General features: G+C 41.3%; 1 protein-coding gene across 9 annotated transcripts in view; it reads left to right on the top strand.

Annotated features, from left to right (window-relative positions):
- BBS9 (Bardet-Biedl syndrome 9) overlaps window positions 1-25,812 on the top strand; it is a 488,279-nt gene that overhangs the window by 240,754 nt on the left and 221,713 nt on the right. For all 9 annotated transcript variants that reach the window (XM_075586677.1, XM_075586680.1, XM_075586683.1 and 6 more), the window contains 2 exons: window positions 14,213-14,353; window positions 16,499-16,594. In XM_075586677.1, the coding sequence (XP_075442792.1) occupies window positions 14,213-14,353; window positions 16,499-16,594 (237 nt within the window). The remainder of the gene's footprint in view (window positions 1-14,212; window positions 14,354-16,498; window positions 16,595-25,812) is intronic.

Below are 25,812 nucleotides of genomic sequence, written 5' to 3'. Positions count from 1 at the left end.
ACCCACAGACAGCTGTTTCGACCTTGATGGGTCTCATCAGTGTGGGGTTGATTTTACTGGGAATGCAAGAGAGGCTTATGGGATAATCTATACCATAATACTGAGTTAAGTTATGGTGAGTAAAAAAAAAGTGACAAAAACCCTCCACAGGAAAGCAAATATGCAAATATAGCTGTATGCTCATCTGCATGTCTTAGGCAGGTCTGCAACCCCACTTTTTGCTTCAAAAACCATTTTTAACCATTTGTCCAATTATTTCCGGACCTAACTGTATATTATATGTATATACATACATACGTATATATATATATATATATATATATATATATATATATATATATTTATTTATATATATATATATATATATATATATATATATATATATATATAACGTGTATATATATATATATATTTTTATATATATATATATATATAAACACACAAAAAAGACAGAAATCCCAATGAAAAGCACTCAGATCACGAAAAATATAATTTAAATGCAAAAGGGTTTATTGATCATGGACAGAAAAAACACATGCAACAAACTAAAAATAACATACATCTAAAAAACAATACCAGACAAGGAAAACACAGTCATCTCAAATCCCACAAAATTGCTAATTGTACCAAAAAAAAACACCAAACAGGATGCCCAGATGGCAGAAAAAAGGGGGCAGAGGAGGATGATCTATACACACACAGAGGGAATCAGAGGATCCCACTGGGTATGATGACCGGCCGGTCCTAAAATAGATCTTAAAGGGGGCCACAGGTGTGACAATTCATAAATTGTAATATACATATAGAAAAACCTGATATGCAGGCATGCATGAGAATCAGAAATGTCACATATAAATACAAATTTGTACAAAGCAAATATGATATTGATCAAACAAATGGATACTCAAGTGAGGGCAGACATAGTCACCCAGAGGGTAATCAAAGCACTGAAAATGTGTGCAAACATGTGCTCTCCCTCTAATTAGGCGTGACTAATTAGCTGCTCACACACAGGGATAAGAGAAAACATCAAACCACACTCATATAGCAAGAATCGCACTAATACTGATTAAATAATCTACTAATGTGCAAACGAATGCTACATAAACCAGATAGTTCAAAATAAATAAACTAACTGGAGGCTAGGTAAGGAGGACATCACCACACGTATGTGGAAAAAATTGACATAGAAAAAACCCTGTATAGAACAGAGGACAGTCATGGGTATGCAGATAATAGCTTAGGGAAAATATCACCATGTGCGTGTCATGCGCCTCTGTTGTGGGTATTAATCAGTCCTCCATATATACATATGTATATATATATATATTGTGACAGAAACCAGGGGTTGGTAATAAACTCCATATACAGGGCTCCCAGGATACTGAACAGTTTCTGTCCTGTCTAAGCTGAACAGGGCAGCCTCGTGGTACAGGCACTCCATTCCACAGTTTGTCTGCTGCCTGTTTTCTGTCACCTGTCATGCTGATTAGAGTTCAGGTATATAAGACCTGTTTCCTGTTTCCTCTGGGCCCCGCCCAAGAGCCTGGAAGGCTGCTGAACTGCAGAGGGGTGAGAAAGCCTCTTTCCCAAATCGCTTCATTCATTCTGTTAGTTTGTCTAAAGACTGCAAAGGTACTTATTTTGTTGGTGGAAGTGGACAAGCCACTTCCAACTCTGAGTCAGGGACATCTAAGTTTAAGTTATCGCTCAGACGAGCAGCTTTTTGTTTGGCTTTGTTTTCTGTTTAAACTGTGGCAGTCTCAGTGCCTGGGACTGAATAAACCAGGCATAGCCTGTTTAAAGGAACAGTACGTGACGTCTCATCATTTAACCTACCCTAAAAGACCGTGTTCTAACAGTCCCGGACAGACGGCGGAGCCCCGGAGTAAGCCGTTTGTCACATATGGTGGAGAATGCGGGCAGAACACTGAAAGGTCTGGGGGTTAAAGAACTTTAAAAAAAAAAAAAAAAAAAACAAAAGAAAAGGTTCTCCGAAGCTTTTATTGGCCTGGGGTTCTGGCAGAAATTACAAACTATTGTTCCTCATGCCCAGAATGTCAGATCACCGCCCCGTTCAAAGCATACCGCAGCCCATTGGTACCCCTTCCCATAATAGAGGTACCATTTGACCGGATTGCTATGGATCTAGTAGGACCCCTAATAAAGTCTGCTAGGGGACATCAGCATATATTGGTAATATTAGATTATGCTACCCGATATCCGGAGGCAGTTCCCCTACGTAGCACCTCTGCTAAAAACATAGCAAAAGAGTTAGTACTTCTGTTTTCCCGGGTCGGAATTCCTAAAGAGATCTTATCTGACCAGGGAACACCATTTATGTCCCAAGTAACAAAAGAGCTATGTAAACTCCTAAAAATCAAGCATCTCAGAACCTCAGTCTATCATCCACAAACAGATGGTTTAGTGGAAAGGTTCAATAAAACCTTAAAGAGCATGTTACGCCGGGCGGTCGATAAGGATGGGAAAAACTGGGACTGTTTGTTACCATACCTGTTATTTGCCATTAGGGAAGTTCCCCAGTCATCCACAGGCTTCTCCCCGTTTGAACTATTGTATGGCCGACATCCAAGGGGCTTACTGGATATAGCCAAAGAAACTTGGGAACACGAGGTTACCCCTTACAGAAGTGTAATAGAGCATGTTGCCCAAATGCAGGACCGCATTGCTGCAGTCCTACCCATAGTGAGGGAACACATGGAGAAAGCTCAAGAAGCACAAAGGAATACGTATAATAAGGGTGCTAGGGTCAGAATTTTTTTTCCAGGTGATAGGGTACTAGTTCTGGTTCCCACCGTGGAGAGTAAATTCCTTGCTAAATGGCATGGGCCATATGAGGTCTTGGATAGAGTGGGAGAAGTAAATTATAGGGTAAGGCAGCCAGGTAGGAGGAAACCTGAGCAAATTTACCATATAAACCTACTCAAGCCCTGGAAAGATAGAGAGGTCTTGTTAACCCTAGTACCCCCAGGTCCGTCAGAGAATCAAGAAACTGACCCAGAGGTTAGCATAGCTGAAACACTGTCCGTGCATCAGAAACGAGAGGTCCAGAGTTTAGTGAGAAGGAACAAAGAAATCTTCTCTACACAGCCAGGTAAAACTAACGTAATTAAACATGACATAGTCTCTGAACCGGGGGTCCGAGTTAACCTTAAACCGTACCGAATCCCAGAGGCCAAGAGAGAGGCTATAAGTTTAGAGGTTAAAAAAATGCTAAAACTAGGCGTAATTGAGGAATCCCAAAGTGGGTGGAACAGCCCTATAGTTTTAGTCCCAAAGCCAGACGGTACAACAAGGTTTTGTAATGACTACCGGAAACTAAACGCGGTGTCAAAATTTGATACTTATCCTATGCCCAGGGTGGATGAACTTGTAGAGAGACTGGGCAAAGCCCGATATCTCACAACCCTAGACCTAACAAAAGGGTACTGGCAGGTTCCCCTCACAGAAAGGGCAAAAGAAAAAACAGCCTTCTCAACCCCAGACGGCCTCTTTCAATATAAGGTGCTGCCTTTTGGCTTACATGGAGCTCCCGCCACATTCCAAAGAATGATGGATAAAATTTTAAAACCACATGTTCGGTACGCTGCCGCCTACCTGGATGATGTGGTAATCCATAGTGAAGATTGGCAGTCCCACCTTCCAAAGGTCCAAGCTGTGCTCGACGCAGTTCGGTCTGCTGGACTAACTGCTAACCCCGCTAAATGCACTATTGGTCTGGAGGAGGCCAAGTATCTGGGGTATTCTATTGGTAGAGGGTTACTCAAACCACAAACACTCAAAGTAGAGGCGATACAAAATTGGCCAAGGCCAGTCACAAAAAAACAAGTAAGGACCTTTTTGGGGTTAATTGGCTACTATAGGAGGTTTATTCCCAATTTTGCAACTAAGGCAACCCCACTAACCGACCTCACAAAAGCAAGAGGACCGCTAATGGTAAAATGGTCCCCCGAAGCCGAACAGGCCTTTAGAAGCCTGAAAGAAGCTCTCTGTGCCCAACCAGTGTTGGTCACACCTGACTTCTCCAAAGAGTTCGTAGTCCAAACCGACGCATCTGAGGTAGGGCTGGGGGCGGTACTCTCCCAGGAGTCTCAAGGGGAGGAGCACCCCATCCTTTATTTAAGTAGGAAACTAAATCCCCAGGAGAAAAATTACTCCATAGTCGAGAAAGAGTGTCTCGCAATAAAGTGGGCTGTAGAGACACTCAAGTATTATCTGTTGGGGAGAAAGTTCCGATTGGTCACAGATCATGCACCCCTTACCTGGATGTGTCAAAATAGGGAGAAGAATGCTAGGGTGACCAGGTGGTTCCTAAGCCTACAGCCCTTTAAATTTTCTGTGGAACACAGGTCGGGGCACAAACATGGCAATGCCGACGGGTTGTCAAGGATGCACTCCCTAATATCCATGGTCGCTCACCCCTCGAGGTCTGAGCTGGGGGGGAGGATATGTGACAGAAACCAGGGGTTGGTAATAAACTCCATATACAGGGCTCCCAGGATACTGAACAGTTTCTGTCCTGTCTAAGCTGAACAGGGCAGCCTCGTGGTACAGGCACTCCATTCCACAGTTTGTCTGCTGCCTGTTTTCTGTCACCTGTCATGCTGATTAGAGTTCAGGTATATAAGACCTGTTTCCTGTTTCCTCTGGGCCCCGCCCAAGAGCCTGGAAGGCTGCTGAACTGCAGAGGGGTGAGAAAGCCTCTTTCCCAAATCGCTTCATTCATTCTGTTAGTTTGTCTAAAGACTGCAAAGGTACTTATTTTGTTGGTGGAAGTGGACAAGCCACTTCCAACTCTGAGTCAGGGACATCTAAGTTTAAGTTATCGCTCAGACGAGCAGCTTTTTGTTTGGCTTTGTTTTCTGTTTAAACTGTGGCAGTCTCAGTGCCTGGGACTGAATAAACCAGGCATAGCCTGTTTAAAGGAACAGTACGTGACGTCTCATCATTTAACCTACCCTAAAAGACCGTGTTCTAACAGTCCCGGACAGACGGCGGAGCCCCGGAGTAAGCCGTTTGTCACAATATATATATATATATATATATATATATATATATATATATATATATACGTATGTATATATATATAATATACAGTTATGTCCGGAAATAATTGGACACTGATACAAGTTTTGTTATTTCGGCTGTGTACCAACATAAATTCAAGTTACAGTTAAATAATGAATATTGGCTTAAAGTGCAATCTATCAGCTTTAATTTGAGGATATTCACATCCAAATTGGAGGAAGGGTTTAGGAATTACATCTCTTTAATATGTAGCCCCCTGTTTTTCAAGGGACCAAAAGTAATTGGACAATTGACTCAAAAGCTGTTTCATGGACAGGTGTGGGCTATTCCTTCGTTACTTCATCATCAATTAAGCAGGTAAAAGGTCTGGAGTTGATTCCAGGTGTGGCATTCGAATTTCGAAGCTGTTGCTGTGAACCCACAACTTGCGGTCAAAGGAGCTCTCAATGCAAGTGAAACAGGGCAACCTTAAGCTACAAAAAAAAGAAAATCCATCAGAGAGATAGCAGGAACATTAGGAGTGGCCAAATCAACAGTTTGATACATTCTGAGAAAAAAAGAAAGCACTAGTGAGCTCTGTAACACAAAAAGGCCTGGACGTCCACGGAAGACAACAGTGGTGGATGATCGTAGGATCTTTTCCATGGTAAAGAAAAACCCCTTCACAACATACAGCCAAGGGAAGAACACTCCAGGTGGTAGATATATCATTATCCAAGCCTACCATAAAGAGAAGACTTTACGAGAGCAAATACAGAGGGTTCACCACAAGGTGCAAACCATTCATAAGCCTCAAGAATAGAAAGGCCAGATTAGACTTTGCCAAACAATATCTAAAAAAGCCAGTTCTGGAACAGCATTCTTTGGACAGATGAAACTAAGATCAACCTGTACCAGAATGATGGGAAGAAAAAAGTATGGAGAAGGCTTGGAACAGCTCATGATCTGAAGCATACCACATCATCTGTAAAACACGGTGGAGGCGTTGGAGGCAGTGGCCATGGGCATGCATGGCTTACAATGGCACTGGGTCACTAGTGTTTATTGATGATGTGACAGAAGACAGAAGCAGCCGGATGAATTTTAAAGTGTATAGGGATTTATTGTCTGCTCAGATTCAGCCAAATTCAGCAAAGTTGATTGGACGGCGCTTCATCTTACAGATGGACAATGACCCAAAACGTACTGTGAAAGCAACCCAAGAGTTTTTTAAGGCAAAGAAGTGGAATACTCTGCAATGGCTGAGTCAATCACCTGATCTCAACCCCATTGAGCATGCATTTCACTTGCTGAAGACAAAACTTAAGGTAGAAAGACCCACGAATAAACAACAACTGAAGACAGCTGCAGTAAAGGCCTGGCAAAGCATCACAAAGGAGGAAACCCAGTGTTTGGTGATGTCCATGCGTTCCAGACTTCAAGCATTCATTGCCTGCAAAGGATTCTCGACAAAGTATTAAAAATGAACATTTTATTTATGATTGTGTTAATTTGTCCAATTACGTTTGAGCCCCTGGAATAAGGGGTCTGTGTATGAAAATGGTTGCAAATACTAAACGTTTCATACGATATTTTTGTTCAACCCCTTGAATTAAAGTTGAAAGCCTGCACTTCTATTGCATCTCGGTTGTTTAATTTCAAATCCATTGTGGTGGCATACAGATAAAATTATGAAAATTGTGTCAGTGTCCAATTATTTCCGGACCTAACTGTGTATCTGTATATATGTGTATAAAATGTATATATGTGGGTGGGTGTGTGTGTGTGTTAAGGTTGTATAAGGATAAGAAAACACACAGGGTGTGGAAATGATTGGATTTTTTTTGTCTCCCCATCCTTTGTTCCCTGTTATTATTGCATTATAGTTACACACTTCATAAGTAGTTTCAAAGACTACTGCGGATAACATAAGGTATATAGTGAGAGACATAACAGGAAGGAATCAAGGAAGTTCTGGCAACCAGACCTTGCTACTGCTTGGTAGTAATATAAAATGATTATAGCAGGCCTCTAAAAGCATTTTTCAGGAGTCTGTGAATTGCAAGGTTTTTTACTGCTTAACCCCTTTACTGTTGGGTCCTTCAAGCTTTCATCACTATTGTTTTTACTTCATCATACATGGATGTATAAAGAAAACAGATGCATGTGTACAACTTGGTAATTTTTATAGTTTTCTATTGAATAGTATCTTCAGAACTGAATAAGGAGAAACTGTAGTATAAATATTAGCACAGTTAACATCAGGAAACCTTATTATGCGAACAGCCTCAGGTGTCTGATAGTTTTTCCTTTCGCTTTTTTTGTTTTTTGAAGAAACAGAATCCGCCCTTCTGCTCTGTCTGTGGAAATCCTTTTTGAAAATTGTTCAGTCTGTCCCAAAGCATTTGGTTTTATGTAATATTGTTACTTTTTTTTTTAGTTCTTATCACACACTGCACTGTGAAATCATCAGGTAATTCCGGTTTCGAAGATCAGGTGGACGTTGTCATAGCTAGAAGATATTGAAATCATAAGATAATTGAATAACCTAAAGGTCCAAGCAATAAAAAAAATAAATACCACAATTGAGCCTTAGGAGTTGCAGGCTGCCTCAACAGGGAAAAACCTACTCCCAATGTGAATCTAGGAAAAGGAAAAAAAGAAAGACAAGGTGCACTCTCCTTGTGAAATATTGCTTGAACAGTTTGAATAAAAAAGAGGTTAAAATCCACAATGGTTACACTCATAAATAAACAATATAAAAGTGCAAGATCCTTTGGTCCACAGTCTCCCTCATGCATCTGCCGTGGTGTAGGACGCCTTCTGCAAACCATAAACAGGAAGTGGAGATGGTGCACTTCAAACGTTGTCCTCTGGCAATCTGTGGCACTGGCATGGGATTCCCCCTTCGTTGTGGTCTTCAATGGGAGCCAGGTTCGTAGTGTGGTACCATTCAGCACAAGTCGGAGACAAACTTAACCTTACGCGTTTCGTTGCGTTTATGCAACTTCGGCAGAGGCTGAGGTTGTTTTGGAACTTCCCATATTTATATCAAAAGATTCCAGCTGATATTAGTTAAGTGGTAATAAGTGTCTTGATGTATCCTTGTACTTTTAAAGCTACAACACTAGAGTATATGGGATGAAAGTGAAAAAAAAGGAAAATGTGCTAATGCAATACTTAATAATTAATGTGACTTAAACACTAGAGTTGAATACCAATAAATCTTATATTATATAAGATAGGCTGCCAGGAACCAACGACCAATCAGATCATACATAGCACAAAAACAAAAAATAATCCGGTGCCAAAAATAAGTCCAAACACCAAATAAGTGAATCTGACCATACGTAATGTCCAGTCCTGTTGACCTAATGATCCTTCAGATGTATCTTGAAGGTTGTCTCACAATATGTGGCGATAAATACAAACAAACAAAAAACCGATCAGTGTGTATCTATAAACTGTTGATAAGACAATACATACAATAATATAACAACAAGGAAAGTGCGTGAGACTCTGTGAGTGAATCTCTGCCGAGGCGGTGAAACCTACAGTGGTGAAGCGGCGGTACATGCTGCAGTACCAACACTCTGGAGATAATACCACGGACACCCTGCTTTGAGACCTGCCATTAGGACAGAGACTGTCCACAACGCTTGTTTGCACCCTGCTTGTTGTAAGTAGGATTCCTTTTTTCCCCCCACTGGAGCAGATTGTTCAAGTCGCCACTCCCTGTGTATGTGACTCTTTATTACTTTTATATTTTATTAAATAAGTCGTTTTTTTAGTTCATCATTAGGTGTTGTTTAGTTTTGTGTTAGTATTAGTTGGTTTGAGTGGTTGCTAATGTTTGTCTTTTATGTTATTGTATGTATTGTCTTATCAACAGGGTATAAAGTGTTACAAACACACTATGATCGGTTTTGTGTTTGTTTGTATTTATCTCCACATATTGTGAGACAACCTTCAAGATACGTCTGAAGGATCATCAGGTGAACAGGAGTGGACATTACGTATTATCAGATTCACTTATTTGGTGTTTGGACTTATTTTTGGCGCCAGATTATTTACATAACATGGATACATATTGAAACATTTCAAAAGTAGTAAAATATTTTATTTAAAAAAAATCATAAAAACTTGTCAATTAGTTAGACTGGTGTGGATATGAAAAACTATTCTATTAATGAATAACTCAAACTCTAGAATACAAACAAATTGAGGTGATAAACACCATGACTAGTGCTCTGAAAAACACATAATAATTAGTTAAGGGATAAGGCTATATAACTAAAGAATGGATAATCTAAATGTAATTAAAAAAAAAGAAACTGCTGATCTAATGCGAACCATATTGATCCATCTGGACAGCGTGTGCAGAGCCAGAACACAGCCAAAAGATATTGTTGGCAGCTTAGTAAAACTAAACTGTATCAAGAATAGAGAGGGCTAACGGAGTAAGGAAAAGACAATCCATAATATGACATCACAAACATTGCCCATTAACTGATAATGTATTAATCTGTGCCCCTTTAGGGTACAGATAAATACAGTGACAGCCTATGCATTTTTTGGCAAATGCTTGCTTTGAATTGATTGTAATTTTTTTGATTTGTTTGTATTGTTTGGATTCAATTGTTTGGAATTTGGATGGCTTGTTTTAAGTACATTTTTAGGATTGGTTAGCGTTTTTAATTAATTATGTGTTTTGTTGGCTACTGGTTTAAATTCATTAATTGTTTTGTTTGTTAGAGCTTTTATTTATTTAATTGGTTGTCTAGTGCTTTTATTGATTTAATTGGTTGGCTAGTGATTTATTTATTTAATTGGGTTGTTAAGGTGCGTGTGTATTTCTTTTATTATTGTGTATTTTTGGCATTCATACTTTTTTATTACGGTGACAATTGACTGTTATAGTGGTTTATCATGCCCAAATTATACGGGTATGATGTACTACTATGCCAATCAATGGGTACAAGTTGGGTATAGTGGGCCCTGGGTGGGTGGTTAGGCTTCCCGGGTGGGTAGCGGGGGAGGGTTAACCTCTTAATTACTATAGCGGTTATTAATCACTAAAGTGATTAAGGGGTTAGGGGCCATTAGATTGTATTTTTTCTTGTATTCTCTCTGGCAACGGAGGACATGGACCTGGAGTATACTGATGAGGACGCCCTTCATGATGGCAGGGGTAAGTAGAAAGTTTTATTTATGCTGGCTTGCTAATGTTTGATTTTATAATGGACAAATGAGCTATTATCCATATCTGGATAATAGTTATTTTGACCATTACAGTACTGTATGTGGGGGTGGGGGTGGGGGTGGGGGGGTGTATTTATTTCTATGTATTGCAAAATAAAAATATGGCCACAGAATTGGTTCCGAAAGCCAGCGGGGACCACCCGAGGACCCCCAAAGAACATACGAGGACCCCCAAGACACCCGCTGGGACCACCTGAGGACCCTCGGACACCCGCGAGGATGTGGGTATTAGTGTTGTTGTGTTTTTAATGTTTATTTTTGGTAGCAGCTGTTTTAATAGAACTTTTAATACTACTGTATGAGCAGGGGGTTTCCGGAGCAGAACCTCATTGATTTCAGGTCCGGGACCCCCTGCTTCCCGAGATACAGACCCCATTATGGGGTGCCGGTATCTCCTATGCATTTATATGTCCCGCGTCACGTGACCTTGGGAATAAAATGTATAGGAGATACCGGTGCCCCATAACAGGGCCTGTATCTCGGGAAGCAGGGTGTCCCCAAACCTGAAATCAACGTGGTTCTGCTCTGGAGACCCCCTGCTCATCTACACTAGTAATACAATTTATATTAAAAAAACATTAATTTCGTCGAGATTTGCTCAGGGAGAGGCGGCTCTCTCTGCAGCTGAAAGAAATCGCTGGGTGAGCCCTTTTCAGAGAGTTGATCTTCACATCGCCGGCTACTCATGTTTTGGGAATTTTGCTATCACAGGTAATTGAGGCTTTCTGAATACCGTGAGAGCAACGCTCACAAAAACGTTAAGGCGTTTGTCGCCTTAAAGGTATTAAAACCTACAACAAATCTACGTTTCTCCAGAACCACTGCGTCTTCTAGAACTTTGAACATTTTGTCGTAGACACATTTATCGAAATTATTTTTAATGGACTACTGTACTTCAGGTGGCTAGAAATAAGCACATTTTCTTTAACTGATTTTTAATTTAGTCTTCATTGCAGCTTCAGAATTGTGTTACAATTATTTCCTCAGCTAGACCTGGACACCTATCTATATCCAAAGTGAGCAAAATGTGCGTTTTAATCCATAATATATTGATGAATCTCTTCCTCTGTGCAGTGACTGAGTGGGAAGATAGATTAATATGGTAATAGCACTTGCCTCTGAAGCTGGTGAACCTCCTCACGGATCTAGGAGCTTTGCTCCACTTGTGTCAGTAAACATGAGTTGATGTTAACATTTGCTCCTATGTTCTCTGCTGCAAATAGGAAAAAAGAAAAAAATATTAAACTTCATATAGTGTACATATGTTTCTAGCATAAATTGACTTAGATCAAAATGTATTCTCACAGTGTTGGACCAAATTGCTCCATTGCAAGAACATGTCCCCCTTTATGAAGTGAAATACAAAGGAGAACAAAGCAGGTGAAATGAGTACTCCGCTGATAATTTGACACTCAAGGCATAGGGAGAGAAATAACTTCCTGAGGTCACAGTATTCATTCCAACATCTCCAGTGGCCAATACAACCTCCTAATTATAGGTTGATTATTTAATTATGACTCTTGGGTGTTGTCAACAAATTTTTTGTGAATTCATTTAAAGCAGCAGCTTATTCTTTTAGATTAAAATGTGAGGGTGGAGTGATACCATGCTTGGAAGTAGAACATAGGAGCAAAACAATATTTTAATGTAATAAAACAAGTGTTAACTGATGTTTTAAATTGATAAAATCGAAACATCATTTAGCTGATAAATGTATTTTTTTTAAATGTATGGAAATAGTACACTCACTCTGCAGACATGCAGAAGCCACATTATTATTTCCAGGACTCACAAAATGTTGCCTCTTATCAACCAAAGTGACCCAGGTGCTGGAAAGACCATGCCTGCAGAAGAGCTGCATTGGTGGCAGAGCTGTCAATCACTGCTCTGCTTCCCAAAGTCATGCTCCACAATACCTTGGATAGTTTTACGCAACTGCAGTATTTCTCACACCGCTTGTTATCCTTAAATGTTCATTAAAGTGCAGCTTTCGAGCATTAAGGCTACATTGTACAGAAACCGCTAAGGGCAGCGTACATCCTTTTAAAAATATAGCTTCAACATGTTTTCAAAATGTGCTTCTGGTGTAACTATACAGAAAAAAAATATGAAATCTAAATAATTGAGAGATACTTATTTTCCACACTGGAAAGCCAGCACGAAACCATGTTTAGTCATTTGTGACGCTGGGAGGGTGACATGCATGGAGAACTGTTAATAATCTTTGTGACTTCTGATATACAGACTTCACCTGGCACTTTGCACAGCAACTGCTAGCAAACATCAGTAAAATAATTAAAAGCTAGTGGGATTCATATATGTATCCAATAAATTGTATAGAAAGTAGGCACACCACAAAAAGTAACACAAAAGTGAAAGCAAGTAATGAATAAATATAGAAATACTTCACTGACAAACCAAATGTGATGAAGAAGACTCAGCACTCCAGAATAAGTGTTCAAAAGCTAAAAAATCTTTGTATTGAGAAAATATATTTTAGTCCAACTATGGGGCCTTCCTTAGCACTGTGTGCAGCATTCATCGTATTTGGTTCATGGGGGAAGTATTTCTATATGTCTGTATATTTTTATATGGCACTATCCATGTATATGGGGTGAAAATTAGTGTACAAAAGCGCTAATTAAACTTATGTGTCAAATAATGGTGATAAAGTGTACGTGCATACACCTTCAATATATTGTACAAAATACAATCATGTGTTATAATAACAAATTTCATATAAGTCCATGTGCTGCCTAAAAAGTCTAACTGTTTTCTCTAGAGACCAGATTGGATGAACTTGGAAACAAAAACACTTCTATAGTGCTGGGGCAGTGATTAAATGTGATCAAACGCTTCCAAACGAATATCTTTGGGAACCGGCTCTGTTCAAATCCACTTTGTCGTTGGCGGTTCCTCAAAACGGCACACTGTTGACAGGGATTTTGCAGGTGGAAACAAAAGGGAAAAAGTGCTTTACCCTTGGATATAATTCACTGATTAAGCATAATTAAAAATAACCTTGTGAAAGGCCAATGCTATAATCACAGGATTACTTTAATACTGGATAAAATCCATATAAAAAAACACAGTAGATACATCAAAATGATGTTTAACTTAATAATCTTCTCTGTCGCTTGTGTAAAAATATGAATCCTACTCACTAGACGTGGCTAGGACATGAGCCTAGTACATAGTAGTCTCGCTGTAGTTTTCCCAGGTCGGTTTGGCGATGTTAGGACACGTGGGCCAATAGGAAGCTGCACTGGATGACGTCATGGCTTCCTATTGGCCCGCAGAGTGCGGGAGCTCTGAAACTCTGCCATTACATGAACCCTGGTAGCAGAGCGGCTATCGGCACCCTGTACGGAAGTATCTCTGTAAGCAGGGGGCCCCAGAGCTTAAATGAATGGGGTTCAGCTCCAGAGACCCCCTGCTTCAACCCAATGTTAATAAAATAAAATAATTCGCAAAAATAAAAATGCCTGTTTGGGTTGCCTCTTTAAGAATGCCTTGAATTCTTAGTTTACTCAAAAACCTGTTTAGGGGCTAATGCACCTATTCCCATTGGTGGTAATACTCTGGCAATCTCCTGCAAAAGGATTAACAAACTAGAAAAAAATTATTCCATATGAGTTCCACTCCATGTTAACCAAAAGCAGAATGGATCATGCACTTGCATAGAAATAATTTTGTTGTTGGATTTTGAGTAGGATTTATATAATAAGGTGGCAGTTGGCCAGCTTTATCTGTATACATGTAACTCTAATAAACACAAGTGACATTAAAATGAAACCCTATTTTAATATTGTACTTAGATTAGTCATGTTTTGTATATCACAGACCTAATTTGTAAATTGCCTGCCGAGTTAATATTAATGTAATACCAACAATAATTGTTCATGCATTTTCTTTAATGCAGGGGTGCCTCGAGTTGTACAATGTAAATTTCGTCTACCGCTGAGACTAGTTTGCTCCCCGACACAGCCGTCAAAAATAGCTAACCACAAGCTGACAATTGACACCAACAAACCTCCAGTCAATCTGACCAACCTCTTCCCAGGTAAGTGTTTGATGCTGGGTCTTTAGAAATGGCTACAATGTTAAGAAGTCATAACGACACCTTTGCTTGTTTAGAATGTTGTGGCTAATTCACTTGAAATCCTCAGAATAAAGAAACAAGTGTCTCAGTTATGTATGCTATTATCCTCCAACCTCTTTAAATAAGTATACTTTTACAGAAACTAGAAAGCACCATACTGTATTTGAATTGCGATAACACTGACGTGGTATCCTGTCAAATCTGGATATTTACATAGATTGATTTTGGTTCAAAACTTCAACAAGATCTCAAAGGACAAATAGATGTGTTCCATGTTATCTTGAATGAATACACTTAAAATGAGATAATGCAGAGATATCCATCTTATATCACAGTACTCCATATTACTCTATGATATAATTTAAAGAAAGGTAGGGATGTAGAAGAGAAGGAATGACTGCCAAAATGTTGTCAGATTTTATGGAAGCTCAAATATTTCCTTTAATAGGAAGAAGGAGTGGCTCAGTGAGTAAAGACACTGACTGGCACAGAGTTTGAAGCAGGGGGGCCTGGTTCAATTCCCGGTGTCGGCTCCTTGTGAACTTGGGCAAGTCACTTTATCTCCCTGTGCCTCAGGCACCAAAAACATAGATTGTAAGCTCCACGGGGCAGGGACCTGTGTCTGCAAAATGTCTCTGTAAAGCGCTACATAAAACTAGCAGCGCTATACAGAACAAGAACATGCTAGTATTATTATAATATCGTTTTTTACACTGAATATAATACAATCCTTATCACTTAGTTTGTCTCTGTCATGCTATATGTATAGCAGAAAATGTTTCTAGAGTTTGCTGTTTTAAACAGACAATTAAAAGCTATTTATAGTATTTATAATGGGTGGTCCTTACCTCTTCTCTTATAGGGGCAGTCCCATATAGGGACCAAAGAAGGGAAAACAAATCAATGTTGTTTTCCTTTTTTTTAAATTTTTTATAAATATTATTGCACCCTTAATGTAAAAGTTGTATTGTTTAATTAGTTTGAGAACTGGCTACTTTAAAAAAAAAAAAAAAAAAAAAATCAGGTCCTCTTTATTTTTAATCTTAACTGTGTACAGTAAATAGAAATACCACTTGTGAGCACATTCACATGACTGGCAGGTCCACAAACCTGCTTTTCCCTATTAGCATACAATACTTCCACTGCAGCCAGGGTTTCTGGGTAATAACATGCAAATGAGCACTGATAGTGAAAGGGTGGATTTTGTTACAAGGTGAAAGGAAAAAAGAAACATTTGAAAATGTACTTGTACAATCAAAGACTCAAAAAGCGTCTTACCATGAAAGAGATTTGATAAAGTTTGTGACCAAACTGATTACCTAAAGTGTGTGCAAACCTTCTAGAGCATTTGGTTACCACTGCACTAAAAGTTTAGAATATTCTTTAAAAATACGTGTACTTATCAATGTATATTTAACATATCAAACACGCTACTGCTTTGTTCTTTAAACTTTAGAGAGACTGCCCCTTTAAGTCTGGACATTAAAGAATCGTTTGTAGCGCATTTCTCGCTATTGTATTGCAGTCCTCTCCAGTGTTTAACCCCTTTGCTGCCATAGGGACCAGCAAAAGTGCTGTTGGTCCAATTCTGGCTACCTGATGTATTGGGTTTATACATTTTTATAAAGGAGACCACCCTGAGTAATACCTCCAAAAAGTGTACTTTCTAAAATATTGTATTTTATAGAATAACTGTCAGTGCTTTGAATGTGTTGTATTGAGAATAGCTCAATGTGTCTCTAGTGGCAGTCCTGTAGCAGCCATCTTGTTCGTACTGATTTTTATAAAGACCATCACAATTTGATTCAGGTGGTGGTCAATCTTCATCAGTGGGTGGTCTCCTCTATTAAAAATGCGAAGACAACTTTTTATTATTATTTATGATGAATTTAAAGATTCGTTTTTAAAAGTTTTGATGGCCCATTGGACTTGACCAGGAGAGAAATTATTTAACCATTTCATATTTTGTAAATAGTGGATATCTTTGGTTTTGATGGCACACATATATGTATGAAGTATGTAATATGGGATGTGGAATCGTACATATCATTTTGGATGCATGTTATGTCTGTCTGTATTATGAGGTATATCTGTATTACTCTTTAGATTTTGCAGATCGCGTTGAGGACGAGCAGATCAATGTTTTGGGATTCCAGTTGCTTGCTAGTCGTAAGGTCACTCTTCTTGCATCTAAAACATCCCGTAAGTAAAAATATGTGATTTTGTAAGCACTGGAGTTCTACCACTGCCTATTTAACGATGGAGCTGTAGACAAATACAAATAATAGTTATGAGAATCAGGTCTATTTTTGTGGGGGAACGTACAGGAACTGAGTTCTAGCACCTTTTTTAGAGCTTTATAGAAAACTTTATTTTATGATTACGAAATCATCAAGATTGATGTTAGAATACTGAATTGGTGGGGTCTCCTTGTTTCTTCTGCCACGTTTCCTCAATTGTGACTGGATTATATTTTGAAGTTTATGTTACTTTTTTCTTTGTAAAAACACTACTGATGAGAATGATAGATTTCCTACATCATCCCATTATCTAAAATCAAAATCCCTGTTAACTGAGATTCTCTTTTCTCTGTCTCTTGTTCTATTGTTATTTCTCTTCTTGCAAGAACATTTCTCAATTTTCCTGTTGTGTGGAGAACTAATGTTTATATTAATGTTTCTCCAGACCATCTTCCTTCATCCTAGCCAGAAATGCTACACAATGGAAGAGTAAATGCAAGAACAAAAAATATAAATAATCCTTTACATTTTGTATTCTTGTCATACATATTGTATGTATGTATATCTTTATTTATAAAGCGCCAACAGTGCACTCAGCGCATTACAAAGACAATATGGTACAGGGAATTATAATAATACAATAAGCACAGCAAAGTCAGACAATAGGAAAGGAAATCCCTGCCCTGTAGAGCTTACAATCGAAGTGGTATGTTGGGAAACTTACAGACGGTATGTGAGGGAATAAGTGAAGTAGATGGCAGTGCTTGGTCACAGTGCTTGGTAGGAGCGGCAGTGGGTGTGGGACAGTAGTCATGTGTCCAGGCGAATGAAATGCTTCATGTAAGAGGTGAGTTTTTTTTTTTTTTTTTCATTACACCCCTTTATTAGAATAAAAAGAATTAGTCAAGAAGGCATTTATGCTGAAGTCAACATTCAATCCATTAGGGGTTAACGTTTTTTTCTGTACAAATATTTTTTATTGGGGGTTTTTTTTTCCATCAATGTTATTTACATGACAATATTCATAGCAATTAACTAAAGTAGTCCCCTTGGGCTTCCCCAGCCCAAAATTACTATTTGACATTGTTTTTATACTTTTAAATAATTCGATAAGATATAACAAAGGAAAAACATTTAGGAGGGTGGGAGGTGTTGCGTCTCCTTTCCTTTATCTGTATCTAGTTCCTCTTCTTGTTACCCTGACACTCTCCTAAGTTTGGGCTTCTAGCCGTGGATCCCAGGTCCTATAAAACTTTTCGGAAGTGTGTCTGAGGAAGGCAGAGACTCTCTCCATCAGCATTACTTACCCTATTCTGTTTATGACCATATGTTTGGAAGGGGGTGATTAGCACTTCCAGGCTGCCACTATTGCACATCTGGCGGCCGTCAGGATATGTGAGATTAGGCGTTTGGTCGGGGAGTTGGTTGTCTCGGTCGGCTTGGCTAAAACGTGCACCAGAGGGTCAAGTGGGGTGGTTAGACTAGTTGTGGCTTTGATGATTTCCTGTATCATTCCCCAGTACAGAACAACAAAAGAAAAAGAACCCCAAGGAGAGCACTCGTCCCCTCTAGATCACAGGGACACTAGTGGATAAACATTAATGTATGTAGTGAGTGAAGAATGATAAATTTAAAACACACTTTATTGATGAGTACATAACTCTAATAGATAAAATAGGAGCGCTCAAGAATCAGGAGTGTGATTCAAGTGAGGCTAATGAAGCAGTGAATTAAAAACGATATGGATGCAGCAATAGTGATTACCAATAAACTTTCTTCAGAGGAAAGAAGATAGTATTAGTATTAGTGCAGTGACTGGTAATGTTTCAATGCTGTGTATAACCTCTTGCCCACCTGTCAAGCTTATATGATAGCCACTTGGTTTGATATAATCATGACACTCATAATTTGGATGAATGTATAGGGCTAATCTTAAACCTTTGTGCAATTAGCTGTATAAATATGAATAGGACAGTAATTATATATATATATATGCTCAGCCTTGCAACACCTAAGTGGAAGGTACAGGCTGTAGGTCTGCCTGTCAAAGGTTAGGGCTCAGTAGGAGTGAAATACTCAGCCTGGACAGGATATCATGCAGGTGGGTAGGAACCGAAGCTACTCAAACAGTGCACACGTAGTGCCTGTTGAAACATGAAATTCTTAACTTCAAATAGTGACCTGCATCCAATCTTGTGCAGCAGCACAGGTAGTAAAGCATAGTAGCATGAACCAGTTTGTATCTGATTACTCTAAGGCTGCCTACTCGATAGTTAAAATTGCATTGTTACTGCAAACACATAGCTGCTGGTACAGAGCTACGAGGTGCGGGTGCGCTCCCGTCTCAAGCACAGATCCCACCCCTTAGACGTGATGACGTCACATGCCGACGTACGTTTCGCTGTGCGCTTTGTCTAGGCTGGAAGGGAGCCAGTGAGCTTCCCTCAGTATTTATCGGATGAACTCCGATCTGATTGGTTGATGCGCTTTCGTGCAGACAGCGATGGTAGGTAGTATGACAGCTAAGTCAGAGGGAGCAGCGTATGGTAAACAATGCTAAACAATGGTAAACAATGCTATAGAGAAAATAACCTGGTTAGGGTAATGTATAGGAACGCTACGGTAAGTGGAGGGGCTTTGCTGTTAGTGTAGGGTAATAAGTACAAGGTGAAAGGAAGGTAAGGATGGGTTAGATGAAAGGACTGAACACAAACCCTTCATTTAGTCCCCTTGGGGACAGGGTTTGAAGAGTGTATATCCATCATGATTCAACTTTTAATAACTCCTGATCCCAATTACCCTTCCTAATGCCTAATGACACCTGATCTATTCCTCTGAAGGTAAGTACAGTGTGGTCACCATTATGGTGTTCATTGACATATCTGGCTACTGGTGTGTCAAGACCATTCCTAATGCTCCCGAGATGTTCCAGAACATGGATTCTGAAAGGGCGTCTAGTCTTCCCAATATATTTTTTGGTACATATACATTCTGCCATGTATATGACGCCCGATGTTTTGCAGTTAATAAACTTCCTTATTTCAAATGTCCGTATGTCGTCCCAGTTTGTGAAAGTTTTGGCATTCTTAATGACCTTGCAGGCTTTACAGCTATGACAGCTGAAGCAGCCTGAGGGTTTGCGTGGAAGCCACGTTGGGTTAGCAGTGGCCTCAAAGTGGCTTTTTACCAGGCAGTCACGTAAATTCCTTGACCTACGACTTGTCATCTCTGGGTAAGATTTCAGCACTTCCTTTAAGTCTTCATCGGTTCTAAGGATGTGCCAATGTTTTTGGAAAATATCCCTGGCATGATACCACTGTTGGTTGAATGTACCAATAAACCTTATTGACTTATTGTGCCCCTCGTCAGTTTTGTCTTTTAGTAGGTCTATCCTTGGGGTGTTCCTGGCTCTCTTATAAGCCCTCCGGATAGCATTCCTGCTATATCCCCGTGCCAGGAACCTGTCCTTCATAAGTATGGCTTGCTCCTCGAATTCTGTATCACTAGTACAGTTCCTTTTCAGCCTTAGGAACTGACCTACAGGGATACCATTAATCAAATTGGGTGGGTGGTGACTGCTCGCCCGCAGGATACTATTGGTGGCTGTGCTTTTCCTGTAGATTGTGGTAATGATATTCCCCGTAGGTTCAATTCGGGTGAGCAAGTCAAGAAAGGTAATGTGGTCAGGACCAACCTCGTAGGTCAATTTCAGGTTATTGGTGTTCTTATTCAGGCCACCGATAAATGTTTTAATGAGGTCAAGTGGCCCTCGCCATAATAAAAGCACGTCATCGATGAACCTGTACCATAAATCAATATGGTCCATAAATGCCTCATTACTCTCACCAATAACCACTTCAGCTTCCCACCAGCCCAGGTACAGGTTTGCATAGGACGGGGCACATTTGGTCCCCATCGCTGTGCCCTGGATCTGGTGGTATAGTTTTTTGTTGAATAAGAAGTAGATTTTGGTGAATACAAAGGACATTAACCGTAGTACAAAGGTACTGTGTTCCTTGAACGATAGACCCCTAGTTTTAAGGAAATAGGATACTGCCTCAATACCCGTCTGATGGGGTATGGACGTGTACAGCCCTTCAACATCCAGTGATACCAAGATGGTATCTTTACTAACAGTGATGTTCTCAAGTTTCTTCAGGATGTCTTTAGTATCCCTTAAGTACGAAGGGAGGGCTGTCACGAAGGTTCTTAGTTTATGGTCTATGTAATTGCTTGCGTGCTCTGTTAGATTGCCAATGCCTGACACTATTGGTCGCCCAGGGGGGTGGGGGGGTTACGTTTTTTATGAATTTTAGGAAGGGAGTAGAACGTGGCAATTTTGGGTTGTTTAACGAAAAGAAAGTCCATTTCTTGCTGTGAGATAAGTTTGGCTTGAATGGCGTCTGACAGGATAGTGAACAATTCACTCTGATATGCTAGCGTGGGGTCACTGGGGGAGACCTCTCTATCTTTCCAGGGCTTAAGTAGGTTTACATGGTAAATTTGCTCAGGTTTCCTCCTACCTGGCTGTCTAACCTTGTAATTTACTTCTCCCACTCTTTCCAAGACCTCATATGGCCCATGCCACTTAGCAAGGAATTTACTCTCTACGGTGGGAACCAGAACTAGCACCCTATCGCCTGGAAAAAAATTCTGACCCTAGCACCCTTATTATACATATTCCTCTGTGCCTCTTGAGCTTTTTCCATGTGTTCCCTCACTATAGGTAGGACTGCAGCTATGCGGTCCTGCATCTGGGCAACATGCTCTATTACACTTCTGTATGGGGTAACCTCGTGTTCCCAAGTCTCTTTGGCTATATCCAGTAAGCCCCTTGGGTGTCGGCCATACAATAGTTCAAACGGGGAGAAGCCTGTGGATGATTGGGGAACCTCCCTAATGGCAAATAACAGGTATGGTAACAAACAATCCCAGTTTTTCCCATCCTTATCGACCGCCCGGCGTGACATGCTTTTTAAGGTTTTATTGAATCGTTCCACTAAACCATCTGTTTGTGGATGATAGACTGAGGTTCTGAGATGCTTGATTTTTAGGAGTTTACATAACTCTTTTGTTACTTGGGACATAAATGGTGTTCCATGGTCAGTTAAGATGTCTTTAGGAATTCCGACCCGGGTAAACAGGACTATTAACTCTTTTGCTATGTTTTTAGCAGAGGTGCTACTGCTGCGGCCGAGTTTATTTGAGCATTTGCCCGGTCTCGGCCGCAGCAGTAACCAGGCGCGCGCCGGGATGTGCCTGGCGCGCGCCGAAGCCGCAGAGGAGCGCCCTCCGATCGGGGCTTTCTCCCTCCGCTCGCCGGGTCCGCCGGGTCCCCCAGAACCCCCTGCCGCCGTCCCCCACATCGCGGGACACCAGGGCTCCCTCAGGGAGCCCTGGACGCGCGTGCAGGGGGCGCAGGCACCCGATGACGCGTGACCGCGCGTCGATGACGCGCGGCACGCCGAGGGACTGCGGCTAGCATGCCGGGGCATCCCCCGGCTTGCGGAGCTAGCCGCACTCAAATAAAATGTGCCGCCTCTGTACGTAGGGGAATTGCCTCCGGATATCGGGTGGCATAATCTAATATTACCAATATATGCTGATGTCCCCTAGCAGACTTTATTAGGGGTCCTACTAGATCCATAGCAATCCGGTCAAATGGTACATCTATTATGGAAAGGGGTACCAATGGGCTACGATACGCTTTGAACGGGGCGGTGATCTGACATTCTGATCAGGAGGAGCAATAATTTGTAATTTCTGCCAGAACCCCAGGCCAATAGAAGCTTCGGAGAACCTTTTCTTTTGTCTTTTCCACCCCTAGGTGTCCCCCAAATGGGTGACTATGTGCGAGGTGTAATACTACATTACGGAATGTCCGTGGTACCAACAATTGTTTCGTTATAATTGATTTCCTTTTATCAACCCGATATACTAGGTCATTCTCTACCTCGAAGTACGGGTAGGCAAGTGACCTATCTGGTTGGCCCGGAGTACTATTCTGGTCCCGTATAATCCCCCTTGCTTCCGCTAATGTGGGGTCTTCCCACTGGGCCTTCTTAAAACTCCCAGGACTGACCTCTAGGTCAGCGAAGGTCTTATCCTGTTCTGGGGTGGTAAGCGCCTGTTCAACATCTTGATTTGGGGTATTCCCTACCAAGGTGGCCATGGGAAAGGGGATTTTACAACACTCTTCCTCTTTCCCCTTTGGGCCCCCGTCAACCTCCATTTCTGAAAAAGGGAAAGGATTTGTTTCTTCTGTTACTTCTTTATGGTCCGTTATTGAACTCTGGGCGCTATTCTGAGAGGAGGACCACATTTTTAGAAAATGGGGAAAGTCGGTCCCTATTAACACATCATGTGCCAGTTTGGGTACTATACCCACTTTGAAATCTAAAGAACCAAACTCTGTTTCAATAAGAACATCAACAGTGGAATATTTGTGATTATCCCCATGTATACAACAAATTGCCACTCTTTGTGAACTGTTTACCTGTTTTTTCCCAATAGGCAACAGGTATTCGGACACTAGTGTAACCATACTCCCAGAGTCAAGTAGTGCCCGAAGCCTTTTACCGTTTACCTTTACAAATGCCCAGAGATGGTTATTCAAGGGGTCCTCTGGGCTAGGGCCCATACATTGAGACCACAACCAATAAAGTTCAACGCTGTTGCATTGCATTGGTTCAGTATTTAGTGGGCAGACTTTCACGGTGTGGCCCCTCTCATAACAATTTACACATTTAGGTACATAGTCTGTGTCCCACTTAGAGCCCTTTTTCGGCTCTCCATGTTGGCTGTTGCCCTTTGTAAGCGAGCCACTGTTGCTGGTGCTGTGTGAAGGCGGTCGTCGCTCTTCAGCCCCCCTTAACCCTGGTCCCCTTTTACCGTCTCTGGAAGAGTCCTTGAACCTTGGGTAGTGGAGATGCTCCATGACTGTGGATAGCAGGTGCTCTTCTGCTGCATTGTACCTTTCTACGAGGGCCACCAGCTCGTCTGCATTGTGGGCGTCACTCTGACCCAACGGCGTAGGGCAGAGGGAAGTTTCCTCAAGAACTGGTCCATGACCAACCGTTCCACGATGTGGCTTGCTGAGTTGATCTCGGGTTGTAGCCACTTCCGAGCGTGGTGGATGAGGTCATACATCTGGGATCGGGTGGCTTTATCCAACGTGAAGGACCATGCGTGGAACCTTTGGGCGTGAACGGCCGTGGTCACGCCGAGACGGGCGAGGATTTCGAACTTCAATTTTGTATAGACGTTAGCTTCGGCTGGCTCTAGATCAAAGTAAGCCTTCTGGCGTTCGCCGCTTAAGAAGGGTGCGATTAGACTGGCCCACTCAGCTTCTGGCCAACCCTCTCTCTGTGCCATGCGTTCAAAAGTGAGAAGATAGGTTTCAACATCATCCGAGGGCCCCATCTTCTGAAGGTAGTGGCTTTCCCTGGTCATTTTCAGGACTGGGCCTGCCTCTGCCAGTGGAGTCTTAATGATAGCCTCTCTCAGGACCTCAAGTTCCTACCGTAAGCTCTGGGCGAACCGTTGTTGCTCCTCTCTCAGCAAGTGGTTTGTCTCTTGCTGGGTTGCATTCGCGTTTTGCAGAGCTGCATTCGCCTCTTGCAGGGCTGCATTCGTCCGTTGCTGGTTTGCATTAGTCTCTTGCTGGGCTATTAACAGCTGTTGATGGGTTGCATTCGTCTGTTGCTGGTTTGCATTAGTTTCTTGCTGGGCTATCAACAGCTGTTGCTGGGTTTCATTCGCGTCTTTCTGGGCAGCGACATTGCGTACCAGCGCACTCACCACGTCTTCCATCTTGTTTGGAGAGAAAAAAAAACCTTTTTTTTAAGTTCTTTAACCCGCAGACCTTTTAGTGTTCTGCCCGCATTCTCCACCATATGTGACAAACGGCTTACTCCGGGGCTCTGCCGTCTGTCCGGGACTGTTAGAACACGGTCTTTTAGGGTAGGTTAAATGACGAGGCGTAACGTGCTGTTCCTTTAAACAAGCAAACAAAAACCCTGCTCGTCTGAGCGATTACTTAACTAAGGTTTTCCCTGACTAGGGTTGGACTGGCTTATCCAGTTCCAACAACAAAAATAAGGAACTTTGCAGTTTTAGACAAAAGGAACAGAATGATTTAACCTGTTTGGTGAGAGGCGTTTCCCCTCTCTGCTTCCAGCAGCCTTCCTGCCTCCAGGCTCTTGGGGAGAGGTGAGAGGAACCAGGAAATCAGCCTTAAATACCTGATCTCTAACTAGCAGGACAGGTGACAGAAATCAGGCAGCAGAGAAACTCTGGTCTGGAACCCTCACCCCTCAGTTCCAGCACTTGCCAAACTGTGGGATGGAGTGCATGCATTCTGAGACTGCACTTTCCAGCCTAAACAGGATAGAAACTGTTCAGTATCCTGGGAGCCCTATATATGGAATTTATCACCATACCCTGGTTTCTGTCACAACGTCCATACCCCATTAGACGGGTATTGAGGCAGTATCCTATTTCCTTAAAACTAGGGGTCTAGTGCAGCCAACAGTGGTATCATGCCAGGGATATTTTCCAAAAACATTGGCACATCCTTAGAGCCGATGAAGACTTAAAGGAAGTGCTGAAATCTTACCCAGAGATGACAAGTCGTAGGTCAAGGAATTTACGTGACTGTCTGGTAAAAAGCCACTTTGAGGCCACTGCTAACCCAACGTGGCTTCCACGCAAACCCTCAGGCTGCTTCAGCTGTCATAGCTGTAACGCCTGCAAGGTCATTAAGAATGCCAAAACTTTCACAAACTGGGACGACACACGGACATTTGAAATAAGGAAGTTTATTAACTGCAAAACATCGGGCATCATATACATGGCAGAATGTATATGTACCAAAAAATATATTGGGAAGACTAGACGCCCTTTCAGAATCCGTGTTCTGGAACATCTCGGGAGCATTTGGAATGGTCTTGACACACCAGTACATAGATTGTGTGGTATATTGGTGCAAAACCACAATAAGCTCAAATAATATAACTTCCATTAAATGAATCCAGAATCCAGGAACAGTATATATTGGCATAAATATACCTCCCAGGGTGAAAAAATAGGGACCTGGCAGTGCCCACATGGCTACCCCAAAACTTTGTCTCCAATAAGCATAAATTCACCACTGGGGTATAATATAAAACAGGACAAAGA

The sequence above is a fragment of the Ascaphus truei genome, chromosome 2 (genome assembly GCF_040206685.1).
Source record: "Ascaphus truei isolate aAscTru1 chromosome 2, aAscTru1.hap1, whole genome shotgun sequence".
NCBI classification, from domain to species: Eukaryota; Metazoa; Chordata; class Amphibia; order Anura; family Ascaphidae; genus Ascaphus; species Ascaphus truei.
This window is presented reverse-complemented; position numbering and strand designations above follow the sequence as displayed.